We start from the raw sequence: 18,598 nt of genomic DNA on the forward strand, positions 1-18,598 counted from the left end.
CTAACTTTAACTGAGCACCTACTGTGTGCCAGGTACTTATCTGAGCATTTGTGAGGTGTGTCCTCACCTCAAAATAGCCTTGTGACTCTGTAGTCCCCACTTTACAGACAAGGAACTGAAGGGCACAGAGGCTGCTGCCCAGGACCTCATGTGGCCACACAAGTGCCTCCTGCATTATGCACTCATGAAGTGCTTTGCTACTCAGGCATCTCACCTTCTCTTGAAAACAGGAGGCACCAGCGCCTGCCAGAGAATCACCAAGGGCACAGCCTCCCAACACCAGGACAAAGAGCAGAGACCCAGCCACCGAGATCATAGCAGCAAACACACTTTCAGGCTCTGAGGGCTCCTGCCCCGGCTGCAGGCTTTGCAAACCTCCTGCCTCACTCCTTACATATCTGGGATGGAATGCAGGTGGCAGCAACAGTTCCTGGTTACTGAGGAATGCCCTGTGTAGGCTGGTGCCTCCCTGGCCCTGTCTGAGAGGCCTGAGGCTCCCAAGTCGCAGGCAGCACTGTGTGGGACCAGCTATGCCACTTTTCCCCAGGAGAGACATCTCCACTGATGCCACCCACTAATGACTGCATCCAGACAGCAACCTGGGCCAGTCAGCCTCCAGCAGCATGTGCTTGACAGTCTCTGTCCCATGTAGTTCTGTCCCCATTTCCCCATAGTGGAGGCTCAAGCACATGTCCATTCCTTGCTCCTGCGTCTGACCCAGCACCAGCCTACCCAGTGCCAGCCCTGCAGACCTTGAATACCCGACAACACCCCACATGCCCAGCAGTGGAGACACACTGACCTTTCCGAAGCTCAACCTTCCCACCTGGTGTGGGTCCCCTCTGACCATGAAAACAGTCACCAAAGAAGCTAAGCTCAGAGCGCCAGCTGCTGGCAAAGTCACACTGCCCAACAGGCAGAACAGGTCCAGCCTGGGGCCTGTGGGCACCTAGGCTCTCCCAGTGTGAGCCCCTCCCTGGGACAGGCTGGCAGCCCCTTAGCAGAACAGTGAGCCGGAACAGCCTCCTCTGGGCTCCTCGGAAGCGATGAGAAAGGGGTGAGCACCACCCTGCCCTCCTGCATGTAGTCTCTGTGGAGGCTGGGGTGGGCTGGACGGGGACAGAGGCCCCAGGACCCTTCTCTACCCTCTCTACCCTAAGCACCAGGGTCACCATCCAGCATCTCTGGCTTGCTCTGGACAGGGTCTCAGAGTCTCCACCTTCTGGGTGGCATGTACTTCTCCATTTTGAAGAGTGTCCTGAACCCAGGTGAGTGCCTGTAGTCCTAGCACCGGGGGCTCCTTGAGCGGGGTGGGGGTGGGGGCCTGGAAGCCAGACTGGGCAACCCAGTGAGGCAAATAGGGGCAGGAGGGGGGAAAGCAGGGAGGGAAGAAGAAACCCTCCACTCAGTCTTCATTGCTGATGCTGGGCATGGTCAGCAGTGGCTCATGGTCTTCTCCTCCACTCAACAACTTCCCCATGAGTGGGCACATCTGGCCATCAGGTAAAAGCTATGGTCAGCAGCCCTTTGCATCCCAAACCCCATCTCAGTCTCTGGCCCGAATAGAATACTCCACAGGAAGAGACCTTGACAGGAGGTGGCCTCAGCACCTCTACAGAGTCCCAGACCTGGCCTGCTACAGGCAACCCCAGGGGCACAGCTGGCCTTGACCCCCACCCAGAGGATGGGTTCAGGAGTTCTTCCCAGCATCCACACCTGGCACACATCTGCACCCAGAGAGGGCCAGTGTCATATAGGCTGAAGTGGCTGAGGAAGGATCTGGGCAGCCAGAATTGCAAGATCAATGTGAGCAGGACACACTCTAGTCAAAGTTCACTAAATGGGTGAGCACAGTTCCTGCTCTTTGCACTCAGAACCTGGAGGGCAGTGGTGCTCCAGGTGGCAAGACCAGAAGGTGCAAGGCCCTGTGGCAGAAGGAACATTGGGCTGTGGGCATGGGATGGTTGGAGCCAGGTCCTTCTGTTGGGTACAGAGCTAGGGGGTGCAAAGGCTACACCCTCAGTGACTTCCCATGTGCAGTTCAGGCCTGGCCTGGCCTGCCCTGGGGTTCCCCATCTGCTCCTCAGTAGCTCTGAGAATGTCCTTCCTCTGGCCTCCTGTGTGAGCTCAGGCCCTCACAGCTGGAGGAAGTTGGGGAGAAGATGGGCAAGGAAGAGTCTTCCAGCTCACCTTTGCTGGAGCCCCTACCTCTCATCACAGAAAAGAGCCCAGGGCTGCCAAGGGGCCACCTCTGAGGCTTGGGGGACACACCTGTCTCTAGCTTGGTATGGGGACATGCTATTTCTCCTTCCATCTCCAGGAGCCTGCTATGCTGTTAAGGAGCAGGCTGGGCATAGATAATATGGACATTAGCATTAGGCATTTGTGTTTGAGCACCTACTGTATGCCAACAAAATAAGGATTTCTCTGAGGGCTTGTGTTGTCAAGTCCCAGTCAGGCCTCTCAAGACAGGCCTCTCAAGGCTTCCTTGGACCCTGAAGCCACAGAAAATGCCCCATGCTCCAGGACCACTCTGCCAGACCACAGGAGTCCAAGAAAACCAAGTAGGAGCTGCAGGTCTGTCAGAGCCTGCACACAAGCAGCTGCAAAAAATCCTGCCCTCACAGTATCACCTAGAGGACCATCTGCCCTATCAGTGGCACTCGGTAGCCCCACCCACCTCTCCCATCCTACTCCAGGCCCTGGCCTCCTGGCTTTCCTCACCACCAGCCAGCACCATGCCTCAGGGTGTCTGCCTGAGCTTCTCACTCTGCTGAAAAGGGTCAGCTACCCTCCCTCCTTCCTCAGACCTCAGCTCAACCTGACCCCTACTCTGTCCACTGGGAGGCACACAGCAGGTCCAAACAAATTGGAGCAAGAAACAAAGAGAAAGGTACAGGGTCCCAGTCAGAGCCTACCTGTGCTCCCCCGGGGCTCCGACTAGCTCTTGGTCCTCCCCAAGCATGAAGGCCTCAGGCACAGGAATGACCTCCCCTCTGTGCCCTCCACTTCCTACCCTGCCACCCCACTGCCCCACTGCCCTACTGCCACCCGGCCCCATGGGCGGCTGGTTGCAGACGGGGTCTGGGGAACAGGTTGGGCCGCAGGCTCTAAAGCAGTGAGGGACACAGCAGGCTCCTCAGCTTCACACAGGCAGCCCCAGAAGGGTCGAGCTGGAGGACTTGAAGCACCTTTGGGCACCACGCAGTGGGCACAGCTGGGGAGAGAGATGCAGCATCAGGGACATGCATGGGCAAATGCCCTCTCTTTCCCTGGCGAGAGTGGGAGCAGAGACCAGTCCTAGTACTGGGGTAGGGTCTGTCCTTTAACCACTCCAGTCCCGGTCCAGGCCCGGACGCGCCCCCGACGGCCTCAGGCAGACTGGAGGCGAGCTAAAACAGGCGAGCCCGGGGCGGAGCCAAACAGGCTGGGTGGGGTCTCGGGGCGGAGCCTAACGGGGTGGGGCTGATCGGGCCTCGCAACGGGCGGGAAAGGGCTAACATGACAGGGCGGGGCCTTGAGAGGCGGGGCCCAAACGAGTCCCCGCCCCGTAGCGCTCCGCGCGTGCGCACCTCGCGCCCGGGACTGGACGGAGGAGCCGTGTCCTAGGGCCTCTGTTACCGATGGGCTCCGCGGCCTAGCGCCCAGGCCCCGCCACCGGTGACCGGGCACCGGGGGCTGCGAGGGGTCGCCTCCGAGGTACGGGCGCGTGGGCGGAAGGCGGGCGGGTGCTGGGCCAGGGCGAGCTGGGCGGCGCACAAAGCGCCTTTGTTCGGACTCGCACCGGCCGGGACTGGTTGGAGCCGCCCGGAAGCACCGCTGGGCGCGGGTGGAGGACGGCCCTCCGAGCGAGCGCTCGTGGGAGCCGTGTGACCAGGGCCGCGCCCCATGCAGGTCTCCACCAGCCCATAGGCGAAGCATGGCAGCCATCCCCTCCAGCGGCTCGCTCGTGGCCACCCACGACTACTACCGGCGTAAGTAGCCCCTTGCCGACCCCTGCCTAATGGAGCCCAGCACTGCTCCGTGCTGCCGGCGAAGTCCCTGTTGCTGACTGTCCTCCCGTCCCCAGGCCGCCTGGGCTCCGCGTCCAGCAACAGCTCCTGCGGAAGTGCCGAGTACCCTGGAGAGGCCATCCCCCACCACCCGGGTGAGAGCAGGTCCAGCGTGCACAGCCAGGCGGAGCATGGGGAGGGGTCTAGTCCTGAGCAGGCTCGTCACCCACTCTGCTTCTCTCAGGTCTCCCCAAGGCCGACCCAGGTCACTGGTGGGCCAGCTTCTTCTTCGGGAAGTCCACTCTTCCGTTCATGGCCACAGTGGTGGAGTCTCCAGAGCAGTGAGTCCCCCTTCCTGGGGTGGGAGGGCAGCAAAAACAAAGTCAGCTTCTGACACAATTCCTGCTCTCCCCCAGCTCGGAATCCACCCAGGCCTCCACCAGCATGGTCACCAGCGGCCTGGCTCCAGAAACCAGGAAGCAGCAGCCAGTCAACCAGCCGAGCCAGGCCAGCACTGGGTCTCAGTCCTGACCTGATTGGGGCTTCCAAGGTGCTAGGTCAAATCCTGCCCACTCCAGTGGGTAGGGTAGATGGGCTACAGCAAGCAGAGACCAGCTGGGTTCTTCCACATGGAGATGGCAGGCGCCAGGCAAGAGACCCCTTCTTTCCAAATCACAGTGGGCTTTTCTGACCCACATAACTGTGCCTTGCTCAAGCAGAAAATAAACTCCAAAGAGCGGGCAGCCCCAGTGGTGTGTCTGAGAGGTTTCTTAGTCTCTCCTGATCCCTCTGTTAGTGGCTGGTCCTGTTTACCAGACCTTCCTGGGGGCCTTTCTCAGGGACCTTACAGTGAGGCCCCATCTCAGGTCTGATGAGATGTTCCATACAAGTGGGCCCAAGCAGATGGGGTACCTTGCTTCAGAATGGCAGGTAGTTCTGGAGCTGGACAAGGACAACTCAGGGCAGTTGCTGTGGCCACTGTGGGAGGTTGGGGTCCTGGCTATGTGTCTGGGACCCCTCTGTTAGAGAAACTCGATGTCCCATGAAGAACTCCTTTGGGAAGAGTTTGACAAGGCCATCCCTTAATGCCAGGGAGGTGGTGGGGTAGTTAGGACTGAGGCTGGCCTTCTCAGTTGCTTTCTGCAGAGGTGTTGTCCCCAACCTTGACAATGCTCAGGACAGGCTGAGACTGGGGGCTGCAGGCATGAGGGGTGGGGTGGAGAGGCTCCTCAGGTAGCCTCAGTGTAGTTGGTGGACAGAAGAGCTAGGCAGGGTAACTTAAGGCCAGCAGAGGTAAGGGAGCCCCCACAGGCAGGGAACAGAGCTGTGGATGGACTCAGCAGGCCTTCCTGTCCCCTATGCTAGAAATAACTACCAGAGTCCATGGAAGTTCAGTGGCCTATGGTCCCTGATAGCTGAGCCTCCCTCCTGCCTTCCCGTAGGAGTCCAGGCTCCTGTAGTGTGGATGCAGCTTCATTCAGACTCCCAGGCCAGGCGGCTAGTGCTGGAGCAAGTGGGGACTCCTTCCCACCCTAGATGGACCCAGGAAAGGGAGGGTATTCCAAGGAGTAGCCTGGGCCCCAGTAAGTCTTTCTAGCCACAGCATCTGGACAAGGCCCTCAGAGGCAGCTGTAGAAACCCACCCCAAGTTTTACCTCTTGAGACACTATAACAGTGGACACGTTAACGAGAGAAAAGCATACAGAGTTGTACAGTTCAAGTTTTGTGTGATACGGAATCCTTAAGAATGAAGACCCAAAACAGTAATCTGGGTGTTATCATCCAGAAAAGCTTAACCTGAAATGCTTTTGATTTCAAACTCATTTTTTTGGATGGAGATATCTGCAAGACCACTGGCCAAGTGTCCGTGATCTGAAATCCCAGGTGCTCAGGACCGAAGCTCTGGGCTCCAACTCAGTATAGGACAAGAGGCCCACCCTGTGAGAGCCTTGGGAGAGAAAGCCAGAGAGTGATGCCCCTGGATCTGCCGCCTCCTGCTGCCACTGTCCTCTCTGTTTTCTCCAAGCTGCATAAGTCCCATTGGGAACTTCCTGGGAAGAGCCAAAGATCTAACAGGTTAGAGCAGGGAGCACACAGTCTGTCCCCTCTCGGAGGTGCTGGCTTCCCCACAGCTGGGCTCTGTGCATGCCCCATGGGGTCAGGGATCAAGGAAGAGGCTGTAGTAAGAGTAGCTCGAAGGCCTGTCGAGCCCAGAGATTCTACTCCTTGGGCCTGCAGCATCTTCAGGTAGCACCTGGCAGGCTTTCTGGTCTGCTGCTGGTGTATCACCAAGGTGGTCCACACATGAGTCATGATTTAAGTCACTACCAAGTCATCCAGCTACAGTTTCTAGAGCTTCAGGAAAGGGGCGGATTTAATGTTTAGTGATTCTAAGCTATAATCTTGGAATTTGGAAATGCTGGTGTGGAGAGTGGTAGCCATATACTGGAGACAAGTATTCAGGATGCAGTCAGGATAACGGGATCAAGAGAACACAGGGACATGATGCTGCTGCTTTAGGAAGCCAAGCCCTGGGCCTGCCCCTGTGGCCTGGGTGTGGCAGGGGGTGGGGTGGGGTGGGTCCTCTTACCAGTCTCCCTAATGCATCTCTGAGTTTCTAGGCCTGCAGGAAGCAACATCCTTTTTCACTCTGAGGCCATCATGTCTCCAAGGTCCCATGCCAGTTCTTCCCAAGGACCATGAGGTCCATGTATCTAGTTGCAGCTGGAAACAGGACACCACAGCCCAAGTTTGGCAACAGCCAGCATCCACATTTGTGTCTGTCCCAGGGAAAGCAGGGCCTTGGCACACAGATGGCTATGTTGCCCTGAAAGCAGGGATGCTTGCTAATAGTTTGTGACTTCTGGAAGGATCAGGGAAAAAAAGCACAAATATTTTGCCTTTGTTCACAAGTGTTTCCCAAGTTGCTGCAGGCGGGGTTCTCAAATCAGGAAAACTATAGTAAGGGACCAGCAATGTTAAAATCGTAAAAAAAAAAAAAATGGTCACCAGTTGATTCTGTTCTGGGTTGGTGATCCTTGTGGGTTCATCTTGGGGCAGCCTTGAGCCCTCAGTTCTCTCCAGGGTCCTTTGTCCCCCTGACACTGCCAGAAGCCTATACCAGAGCACCTGTCAGTCTCCATGGGACCTTGAAGGAGAAGTATTTGGACCATAGCTGATTGCAAATGTTTTCCTTATGATGTCGGTGAATGTGAAGGAACTTAAGAAAGCCATGATTAAGGATCTGATGAGTTGATTACATCAGTTATGCAGTTGACAAGGAAATGTGGTTATTTCTATGGCAACAGCATGCTGACATGACAGCAGGTTTCTGCAACACTCATCAGCACCAACTGCAGCACAGACTACTGTAAATACAGCCCAGGGAAGGGTTGGCTGTGAGGGGAGCACAGATGAGCCTGGTGAACCTAATTTCTCCTGTGTAAGCTGAGATGACTTTCTCACCCCTCTGTATACTGGAGATTGAACCCAGGGCATTCCACCACTGAGCCACATCCCCAGCCCTTTTTATTTTTATTTATTTATTTTTGGGTACCAGGAATTGAACCCTGGGGGGCACTTAACCACTGAGCAACATCTCCAGCCCTTTTTTTATATTTTATTCAGAGTCAGGGCCTCACTGTAATTGCTGAGGCTACCCCTGAACTTGCAGTCCTCCTGCTCAGCCTCCTGGGTTGCTAGTGTACACACCTCCACTTCTGGCTGTGTCCAGGGGGCATTCTGGAAACTCAAGGTCAAAGTTCAAGATCAAAGGGACTTGATTTAGACTTTGGTTTTAGACGTTGTCAATCATGCCAAAAGATTTGGTAATTGATTTAATCAAATTGACAAAAGATTTTTTTTAAAGACAGACTTAGCATACTTGGCCCTCTTGATCATGAGAAGATGCTTTTCAGTAATCGAAGACCTAGTAAAAGCAGTGAAGCCCAAGAAGCTGTGTTTAAGCAAAGTCCTGTCTCCTGGCCAGTCACCAAGGCATAACAAAGGGCCTTTCACAGAGCCAGCTCCAGTGCACCTCTGTGCTGTCACCCCTGAGGCTGATTTAGTGAGCTTTGGTTACAGGAGGGGAGGGTCTGTTTCCGTGAATGCTTTATGTTTTAAATACCCCTGTGACAACCAGTCCCTCTGCTTTAGGACAGGCTGATCGCTACCTCTCAGCCAATCAAAGAGCATCATACTTCTCTTGTGTACGTCGTATACAGGATTGTTTCCTTGTTATTTCTAATGGTTTCAACTACTATAAACCATGATTTCAAACTCAGAAACCCTAGATTCTCAGGGAAACCAGGAAGTAACTGAACCACACCCGCCAGCCTCCACTAGAGGGACGCCAGTTCCCAGTGCATCCCTTCGTCCTCAGTACAGCCGCTGCACCTGCAGACAGACCCCTTGCACTCAAGTGCTCCACATCTCTTGAGACCCCAACACCAAGTGGGAGCTCCAGCGCATGCATCTCCCTGTCACCGGTGTGCTAGTGTTCTACAGGGGAGCCACCCAGGTGCTGGGTAAAGGGTGACCGGTGGGTTTTTGTTGCTTTGTTTTTTGGGGGTACTGGGGATTGAACCGAGGGACACTTGACCACTGAGTGGAGACAGGAGGATCACGACTTCAAAGCCAGCCTCAGCCTCACTCAGCTACTTAGTGAGGCCCTAAGCAACTTAACTAAAGAAATAGAAAGGCAGGGGATGTGGTTCAGTGGTTAAGCACCCCCGGGTTCCATCCTTGGTACAAAAAAAAGAGAATCATTGACTGTGTTTCTGAGTTTGGGGATACTTATATGAACACTCACTCTCTCCAAGCAATCTGGGTAGAACTCCTCCCAGGGGTTTTATAGACCACCGTGGGGACGCCCTTAGAGGGCAGTGCCACTCATATCTGGGAGGCCGCACCAGGCTCTCCCTTCAGACCATCAGTGACCCAGAGACAAACATGGTGGGTTTTCTCCACCCGTATTTTTAACCAAGTTGTGTTTTTGTCCAAAAATGAGAGGTTCCGATTGCCCAGACTGGATAAAGCTCTGTGCCGCTTTTCTGGGGAAAAGACTTCTTAGACTTCATCTCAGTTTTCTCGCGTCGATGGTTACTTCCCTGAAGTCTGTGTTTAAGACGACAACTAACATTTTAGAGGAGATGGCATAGAAAGCTTTCAAAGGCAAAAGGATGCTTTTCTTGAGAGGTCTTGGGTATGTTCATCTGTGGCCAAAGGACCACGTTGGAGGCTGGTGGCTGGGGAGACAGCCAGTGAGGGCATTTGGCCAGGCCTGCAGCCTGCTGCTTGTCAGAGTCCTGTAGCTGCTCTGCTGCTTCCTCAAGTCCCCACGTGCTGTGTTTGCTGTGCCCACCATCATGTCAGTAAACTAAAGGACCACACTTCTCCTCAGTTGAGGTCCAGGACAGCCAAGACCTGGCCAGGCAGCCCCCAAGGCATCTCAGAGTGGGTTCTCGTACCTGGTGAAGCCAGAGAGTCTCTCCCACAGGGCTTGGAAGCAAGGCCTCTGCTCTGGGTCCCTGCTCCAGCAGGAGCACATCAGCCCGTACACAGGAGGTGGGCACTCCAGGGGGCAAGGCATGCGGTAGCCAGCGTCCACCCTCAGGAAGGCTTCGTGGTTGGACATGCCTGTTGCCAGTGGGACAAGAGGGGCTGAAGAACCAGGAGGCCAGTGCCCACCCTCCACCACCTGGAAGCCACACCCAGTGGCCTGCCGCCCCTCCCCAGAAGCCTTCTCTGAAGCATGACCACCACTGTGTGCTGGACGTTTTCCAGCGTAGTCTGCCTCTAACGACCTCCCCTGGACAGTGACTCCAGGAAGTGGCCCCAGACACAGGGATGGACATTCCTGAATGCTCAGCCAGTGTACAGGTGTGGTGTTCCAGATGAGGCTATCAAGGAAGCACCTCCTGCCAGCCCCGCTGGCCACTCAGGACCAGCCCAGTCAGGAACACTGGGGCCGTACCTGGGTAAGGTGTCTGACCCCTGCTGAAGATCTCATGGAGGAGGACCCCGAAGGACCAGACATCAGATTTGATGGAGTAATGCCCTAGAGAGAGTGCCTCAGGGGCTGTCCACTTGTAGGGGATGCTGTGGTCATGGGAGAGGTAGATGTCCTCCTGCAATCAGACAGGGTAGGGTGGGCCATGGAGGACTGCCTGCACCATCTCCCCACAACACACACAGGCGTAGGAGCTAAGGTCTGGGTAGGCAAGTCAACAACACACTGTGTTGACCACTGTCTGAGCCACTGGTGGCCACTGCTGCTAGACCAGAGGGCTCAGACCCCGAGTGCTCTGATTTAAGGCCATGCTGTGTGGACAGAACCCCTGCCAGTTGTGGTAACCAACTCATCTTGCCCATTCTGGGTTCCCATGGGAAAGGAGGTCCCTGCCCTGGGCCTTGCCCACTGAGGGCCCTACCTTGATGAGCCTGGCCAGCCCAAAATCCCCCACTTTGCAGATATTATTCTCCCCCACGAGGATGTTCCTGGCAGCCAGGTCCCGGTGAACATAGTTCTGTGACTCCAAGTAGCACATGCCCTCCGCCACCTGCGATGCAAGGTCCACCAGCTCCGAGATGGGCAGGGCTTGCTTATCAGAGTCTGTGGGGCAACAGGAGGCCAAGGTCAGTCCTCACCTGCTAGCTGTGAGGCCCTGCAGGGGGCTGCTCCTCAGCTGGAGCCAAGGGCAGCTGGCCTGGTTGACAGTGTGGCTGTGGGCAGCCTTTCCAGAGGCGGAGACCATGGCAGCCGGCTCTGCCTGCAGCTCCTCCAGGTGGAGGAGCAGGGCTCCCCACACTCCAGACTGTTTCTGAAGAACACTGGATCCCACAGAGACCACCTGCAGTGGTCACTTCCTGCGTGAGAATGTGGGCTACGAGATTGCAGGCCTGGGTGTCTCAGAGTGGTGGTGTTTAGACATATCCACCCCAGGTGCACACTGCTGGGTGGCACCCTACCCTGGGGAGTCTCCTCCCATCTCATTGTCCAGTTAGGCCATCTTAGTGGCCAGCATTTAGCTTGGCTTTTGTGTTGAAGGAAACGGGAGCTTTTTGACAACGACCTGGGAAAGCAAGATGCGTGTCCCTGTGTGGGCACGTGTCCCTGTGTGGGCATGTCCTCTTGCATACACGTGTATGATGCGTTGGCTGTGGGTGTGCACACGTGTAAGCATGTGGGCATGTCCATGCATGTACATGTGCATGTGTGTAAGAATGCATGGTCGGTGTGCACACATGCGTACATGGGGGGGCACATTAGTGCATGTGCACATTGAAACACCAGCAGGAGGGACCACAGTCCAGGAGGAGAGACGAGCTGGGGACTGAAGCAGGTCTCTGTGAGGGCTGCCAGCTGTGCCAGGTGTTCTGTGAAATGGCCTCGGTTGACACAGCTTTTCTTGTCTGTACTTAGTGAAACTTTCACAAGGAGCACATGGTAGATTTGTTATATGTTGGGTTATTTCTCTTTTTTTAATATTTATTTTTTACTTATAGGTGGACACATATCTTTAATTTATTTTTATGTGGTGCTGAGGATCGAACCCAGGGCCTCGCACGGGCTAGGCAAGTGCTCTACCTCTGAGCCACAGTCCCAGCCCCTCTTGGGTCATTTCTTAAACCAGAAAACAATGATGTGTGTCTTAGAGCTCCCTGGGTGTCTGGCTGGGGTCACTTCTCACCTGCTGCCCAGGGCCTCCAGCAAGCCCGTGTCACTCTCATGCAGGGAAAAGAGGGCCCAGGATCCTGCCCACTTACCCCGCAGCAGCTGCAGCAGGCTCCCCTTGGGCATGAGCTCCGTGATGATGTAGACGGGGTCCCCTAGGGACGCCACTGCATACAGCGCCAGGATGTGCCTGTGCCGCAGCTGCTTCATGGCCTGGATCTCCCGCTGGAAGGTGTTCTGGTGCAGGAGGTTGTCTGGGGACGCACAGCCTTGGTGGGCACATCCCTCATAGAGAGGCTCCCAGCAAGAGGCCCAGCCCCGACACGGTCGCTCAGGAAACACCGACTTCCATAGTCAGGCCCGGAGCACCCAGGCTTTGGGGGCCCCATCTGCTTCCGTCCCTCCCTGCCTGAGCCAGAGCCTTAGAGCTGGACACTCCCAGGTCCTCCTGGGTCAGGCCCTGATTCCTCAGGGTGGGGTCCAAACGTACTGTGGCAGATTTCAGGTGGACCTTTTCAGATTTCCAGTCATGCATTTGAGTGGCTTTCCATTACCTTGAGAATTCAACCTTCTGTTTTGTAATCAGTGTGTTCAGGTGAGGACACAGGTGGCACCCCTCGGGCATGCTGCAGGTACCCCCAGCTGGTGCACTGGGGCCCCCTCCCTGAGCAGGGACAGGCCAGAAGTCTCCATTGGCAGGACTGATGGGGACATGTGGTAAACAGAGCCCCCAGCTGGATCCACTCACCTCGGGAAATCACCTTAATGGCCACTCGGACCTGGTCTTTCCAGAGCCCTTCAAAGACCTCCCCAAAATAGCCAGCGCCCAGCTTCCGGCAGAGCGTGAACTCCTCCCTTGGCCTCTCCCAGTTGGCCCAGTGGGGCAGGGGCTCCGACTCGTGCTGGAGGGACAGGCAGGAGGCACAGGAAGGGAGGGGACACTGGCCCTGCCACTGGCTTGCACTCAGGAAGAGCCTTGGTCTATCCTTAACCTTGGGGCAGCTCAGGAGTCTGAGTGGCCCATGCACATGTCTCTCTCCTGCCCCCACCAGTGACTCTCCTGAGGCCAGTGGCCAGGGTGACCTTCTTCCCTGGCTTCCCAGAGCCAGGACCCAGCAGGAGCTCAGCTGACCTCTGGTGGGTCAGGTTATAAAAGTGACCAGGAGAGGGGGGCATCTCCTGGTCCCACTCTACCCGTGCTCTGCACTGTACCTTGCCTGGCCCTGAGCAACCACACCATGGAAATACAGGGGCCTACCTTACAGCAGGGCACAGTCAGCCGCAGGCCATGGGACAGGCTCTGGGCCTTGTGGTAGTCCAGGAGCTCAGGCAGACTGGGAAAGGACACTGCCTCATTCAAGTGTAGCCGGCCAGAGCGCCGCCAGATCCTGTAGTGCCGCACAACCTGAGCGTCCCGCACTGGGTGGCAGGACAGAGGAAGCCATCAGCCCGTCCCCACCCTGCGTGCTCTCCACCCTACCTGCTCTAAGGGCCTAGGGTCTAACGGTCGCTGCTGGACAGCACTCACCCTCCTTGGGCCCTGCTGGGCCCTGCCCCAGGATGACCTCCCAACTCTGCCTGGATGATGGCTGCCCACACTCCCAGCCCCACTGAGATTCCAGAGCCAGCGGAGGCTAATCTGCTCCCCACACACCCCTGCAGAGCTGGACACCTGTGGGTCAATGCTCCCAACAGTGGACGGCCACAGGCAAGGCCAGCAGGAAAGGACCTCAAGAGAGCTTTCTCCCATCAGTGAGAGTCACTCGGGCTTCTGCCCCAAAGGAGGCAGGTGGAGAGGCTCAGAGCTGCCTGGGTGAGCACCAGATGTCCCACACCTCGAAGTCGAAGGGCAGCTGGGTGTGTATGGCCAGGAGGTCCTAAAGCCAAGGAGCCCTGGCAAGCAGGTACAGGCGAGTGGAGGGCTAAGAAGGCTGTACCAGAGAGAACGTAGTCTGCTCCCAGCTTCCCGCTGACCCGGATCAGGAAGGCACCAGTGGGGTTGCCCTCCGCCTGTAGCTGGTGCACGGCCTCTGAACGGGAGATTTGGCCAAAGAACCACCTGCAGGGGAGGAGACAGCCTGTGTCTCAGCTGACCCAACCCCACCCACCCCGTATCCCAGCCCTGAACAAGCTGCCCTCCCATGCTGCCCGGACCCTGCAGAGGCCTCTACCCACGCAGTCCCCAGTAGCTGGTTCTGGATACCAATGACCCAGGCAGGAGAAAGGTAGGCACTCCCCATCCTGCCCCAATGCCCTGTCTGTGGTCAGAACCCCCAGTAGGCTTGTGGTCCTTCTGCTGCAGGACTAGGGCACAGATGCACAGCCCCAGCCTTAGGAATTCAGCTGAGCAGCAGGGCTCCCAGGCACACATAGCACTTGAGCACACACACTCATGTGCACAAGTACACTGAGGCACCACACACATTTACATTGCACTCACACATGTGCACATGTGACCACAGTGTGCTCACAGTGCACCAGGGCACACACACATGCAAAAGCGTGTGTGCGCTCAGCTCGTGTGCACAGATGCACTTGCACATTCATGCACACATAAGCACACACAAGCAGACACACTGACACGGCTGTAGCTTTGCTCACATGCACCCTCCCACAGCACATGCTGGTTCTCAGCATGAGGGCATGGACAAGCCCTGGACTGTGGACTGCAGGGTGGGGCCCTCAGAGTTCCCAGGTGACCTTTGCCCTTCCCTGGGTGACACTGACTCCCTCAAGAGCTATGGCCCACCCTGAGGACACCCCTGATCCAGAACCCCTAGGGGTCGACCCCTCATTTGCTATGAAACTTTATCTCCTCTGTGCTTACCTCTGCCCACCCTGCCTCTTCTGCACACCTCATGCGTGCTGGGTCCTGGGCTTAAGGGCTACTGAACCTGTGTGCTGGCCACCTGGACCCTACAACCCTTCACGTCTCACACCCTCTGCTTCTGAGATGACCCACTTGCAGCTCGATGCACTGCTTTGCATCTCCCTATGCATACTCCCAATCTTCTGCATGCAGTAGGTGCTCAATGTGGGTGCTGAGGAGAGTTGGGCTCTCAGAAACACAGGCAGCAGGGACCCGTCCTGTTAGGGAGGTCTTTGAAGGGTGCTGGAAAGACCAGGTCCAAGTGGCCTTTAAGGTAATTTCCCAAGGTAAGTGGATCCAGCTGGGGGCTCTGTTTGACCACATGTCCCCATCAGCCCTGCCAATGGAGACTTCTGGCCTGGCCCTGCTCAGGGAGGGGGCCCAAGTGCACCCCAGAAGCCATGGTCCTCAGGTACTGTGGACATACCCACCTCAGCTGCCCTGTAATCCATCAAAGCCTCCTGGGCACCCAACTGTGGTGGGAACAGGGACAGCCAGCGTGGCTGCTGGGAGGGGACACCTCACAGACGCATTCCCATACCTGGCCCTGGCAGGCCAATGGGTGTGCCTAGGTGCTTTCCTGCTCCCATAACTAGGCTGCATGTCTGGTTCCAGTTGTTGGGAAAGTGAGCAGACTTTACACCCAGAGCCCTGGACTCCCTCATAGACTTTGCCACTGGTTACCAGTCCCCCAAAAGCCCACCCTGGACCCTTCTGTCCTCTCCAGGTCCAGCAGAGCAGTTCCCATGACCAGAGAGTGGCTGTGGGGTGTCCTAGGGAAGCATGGTCTCCAAATGTCACAGAGCCACACACCCCCAGCTCTCCCAAGTGCCAGGACAGGAGGGTCCAGAGACAGGGCCCATCTGGATGCACGGCCCATCATGGGATACAGGAAGGACAGAGCCAGGGTTTTCACACTCCCAGTTTCCCCAGGCCCCCAGTGCCCCTGTCCACTCTTGCACACAGCTGCCTGCCCTGCCACGAGCCCTCACAGCCCAGGGACACTCACGGCTCAGACTCCCTGGCCTCCTCCTCTGCCAGGTAGTTGCAGGGCACATAGCCCTCAGCAAGGGCCGCACCTGCAGAGTCCAGCAGGGTGGCCCACCACCACTGCTCCTCCTTCCTGGTCACGTGGAAGATGTCCCCCTGCCGGAAGCTCAGCTCCTCATTTGTCCTTGCCTCAAAGTCCCAGAGGCCCACATACTTGGGGCCTAGGTGGACCTGGTCCCGGGACACCATAGCAGGCACAGTAGCAGGACAGGGCTGTGAGCTGGGAAGGTCAGAAAGCTGTCCCTGACAGGCCAATCCCAGTCACTTCCTCATCACCAGACAGGCCAGCCACACCCGCACCCACGGGGGCTGGCCTATCCCGGGCTCCACCCTGGAGCCCCACCAGTCTCACACGCCCACCTGCTGGCCCAGCAGCCACATGGGAGGGAGGCGGAGCCACCCACGGACCAGGACATCTCATGCAGGTGTCAGCAGAGCCAGGGACCTTTGGGGGTGAGTCCTGGGTCCCAGGGGCAGTAGGAGGGGGCCAGAGAAGGCATCAGTGAGGGCTGTGGGCAGATCGCTAGAGGTGGGCAGATCGCTGGAGGTGGCCAGCTGCCTCTTCACCACAGACTAACGCAGGGAGCTGCAGGGGGCACCTCCGTGGGCAGCCCCCACAGTCAGGGTCACCCTTGGGGGGGCGCAAGAGGGGACTGAGGTGGACTCAAGGAAGAGGCCGCCTGGGGGGAGGGGCCCAGGGCCAAGAGCAGCATGCCAGGGCCTGGGTGTCCATACAGCCAGTGGGGGTGCCGGCAGCTCTGGCCCGCCCTGTGAGGACACTCAGATAATCCCTCCTGCGGAGCCACCCTGGAAAGGAAGGCTGGGCCAGGGCTCAGGCAGCTGGGAGACCAACAGGGGATGGGGACATGAAGGGCCAAGGGACCAGGAGGGTGTACCCTTCCCGACAAGGACACATGGGGGCGTCCAAAGACCATGAGCTGCGGCCTGGAAGCACCTCACTGCCAGGGAACCCCTCCTCCCTCCCTGCACCCGCCTCCAACCCTGCCTGGCCCCACCTCCCCATTCCTAGCAGCCTCCCACTACCCAGCCCCCACCCAGCCCCGCAGCGAAACTGACACTCTGCCCCTGCTCCCTTTCCCGGGGTGACCTAGACCATCTTCCTAGCCTGCCGACCCTGCCCTGACTCCTCCAGGAGCACCTCCCCAGGGGTTTGGAGGTCAGCTGTGAAGGGGACAGGAGGGGGTGGGGAGAGGAAGTCACCAAGTCTGTGCGGAGTGACCAGGGGAATCACGGGCTAAGCTGATTGAACTTTTCCTTTTGGTGGTGCTGAGGACAAGGCCAGGACCTCACCTGTGCCAGGCAAGTGCTCTGAGCTACAGTTCAGCCTTTAGACATATATTTTTTTAAGAGAAATAATGGCACTTCCACCCACTTCATCTGAGACGAAGGAATGTGGATTATTTGGCAGGTTCATGGACAGCTCAGGCAGCCCAGCTCACTTTTCTCCAAGGTGAGGAAGGGGCTGCAGAGGACCCAAGTCAGAGGTCAGACGAGGAGGGGAAGGACATCAAGGGGAGGCGTGTCTGGATGTCCAGCTGGCCCGGGGAACACAGATTTTGCACACCGGCCTCTGCCCCTGCCTGCTCCAGTGCCCTCAAGCCTTGGACCTGAGCTGTGTCCAGAAGCCTCTGCAAGTCCTTGGGAAAATGTGTGGGAGATTCCAAGATTTACCAGGAAGGAGGAATCCCCAGCCCCTGCTGGGGACCCAGAAGGGTCAACCTGCCCAACCCATGGCTGACAGGACACCCAGGAATGTGCCCAGGCCACAAACAAACCTGCCTCTGTGGGATGGCCTCCTGCAGAGGCCTCCCATCCCAGAACAGGTGCCAGCCCAGGTCCCCAAACTCCAGAAACAGGCTGAGCCACCCCAGAGCCCAGGCCACCCTGGCTATGTGCTGGGGAGGTGCCTGAGACTTTGGCTCAGGGCCTTGCCTCTCCAGCCCAGTGCCCCACCCTCCTGGGGTGGGGGGGTTGGGAGCTGCAGGCCCAGGCAGAAGTATGGCCCAGAGGTCGGGAGTGGGGGCCCCAAAAGGGCTCAGCCCAAACCCCTCTGCTGCCGCCACCCACAGGGCTGGTACCCAGTGTGGCCTCCAAGGCACTTAGATCTCCCCTTTCCACCCAGCACAGCCAGGCTCAGCTGCGTCCCCAGAATGACAAGCCTCCAGGGCTCTCCTCTGTACGTGCTGCCCTGCCCTTGGTCCCCTGGGACCACTCTGCCTCCCTCCAGGAGGCCGACTGTGCCAGCCCTGCGGAGCCACTGCTTTGCCTGGGGGGTGGTCACTTCGCACAGAGGGGTTCCTGTTCCCAGCTTCCTCCTATGCCAGCACATGGGCATGGCCTGTCATCAGTGATAATGAGCAAACCGGCCTCAGAGCTAAGCCTGAGCTCTGTCCCTCTAGGAGATGGTGAGCTGAAGCTATCTTTCTGTCCCTACAGCCTTAGGGGCACAGCTGCAAACCTGGGCTCCCAGGGACAGAGGGTGATCTTAGGAAACCCTGGATGAAACCCCCAGCCTCTGTGTGCCACCCCTGGTATCCTGTGGTGTGGGGTAGCCAAGGGCCAGCCACACGGCCCTGCCCAGCTCCTCGTTCCCAAAGAATCCCACCCCCGACAAGAGTATGCCCATCTGGGATTTGGTCTTCCCTGGAGTGGGCTGGCAGCTGGCAGCTAGCACACACACAGCACCTGCCCCACTCCGCCCACTACCCATCCTGGGAACAGACCTCAAGTACAGCTCGCTTGCCCTAGAAACAGTCTCATGCTGTCCACCAGCAACCCAGCCTGTCCTCCTGGGTCCTGAGACTTCCCACCTCAAGCCCAGCCCACTGGCTCTGCTCCAGCCCAGAGCAGGGCTGTGACTGACACCTACAGCCTGTCAGTTCCTGCCAACATCCACCGAGTTCACTCTGTGGCTGCTCATTTTGGGCACCAGGGTGTCCTGGGGGTTCTGCTCTCTCTTCCACCTTTGTTAGCAGGATGGACCTCCTTCAG

General features: G+C 57.6%; 2 protein-coding genes across 2 annotated transcripts; one reads left to right on the forward strand and one right to left on the reverse strand.

Moving 5' to 3' along the window:
* The first annotated feature begins 3,549 nt into the window (after window positions 1–3,549).
* On the forward strand, window positions 3,550–4,617 carry Ppdpf (pancreatic progenitor cell differentiation and proliferation factor). Its single transcript, XM_076849258.1, has 5 exons — window positions 3,550–3,699; window positions 3,895–3,974; window positions 4,070–4,147; window positions 4,237–4,333; window positions 4,409–4,617. The coding sequence occupies exons 2-5, from the start codon at window positions 3,920–3,922 to the stop codon at window positions 4,521–4,523; spliced, it is 345 nt and encodes a 114-aa protein (XP_076705373.1). The 5' UTR covers window positions 3,550–3,699; window positions 3,895–3,919; the 3' UTR covers window positions 4,524–4,617.
* A 4,390-nt stretch (window positions 4,618–9,007) lies between these two features.
* On the reverse strand, window positions 9,008–15,807 carry Ptk6 (protein tyrosine kinase 6). Its single transcript, XM_076849260.2, has 8 exons — window positions 15,546–15,807; window positions 13,605–13,726; window positions 12,926–13,086; window positions 12,416–12,569; window positions 11,760–11,921; window positions 10,424–10,605; window positions 9,967–10,120; window positions 9,008–9,629 (listed from the first exon to the last, which is right to left on the reverse strand). Exons 1-8 carry the CDS (start codon window positions 15,773–15,775, stop codon window positions 9,442–9,444), a joined length of 1,353 nt encoding a protein of 450 aa, XP_076705375.1. The 5' UTR covers window positions 15,776–15,807; the 3' UTR covers window positions 9,008–9,441.
* Between the last annotated feature and the right edge of the window lie 2,791 nt (window positions 15,808–18,598).

This window comes from Callospermophilus lateralis, chromosome 3, assembly GCF_048772815.1.
Source record: "Callospermophilus lateralis isolate mCalLat2 chromosome 3, mCalLat2.hap1, whole genome shotgun sequence".
Classification (NCBI taxonomy): Eukaryota; Metazoa; Chordata; class Mammalia; order Rodentia; family Sciuridae; genus Callospermophilus; species Callospermophilus lateralis.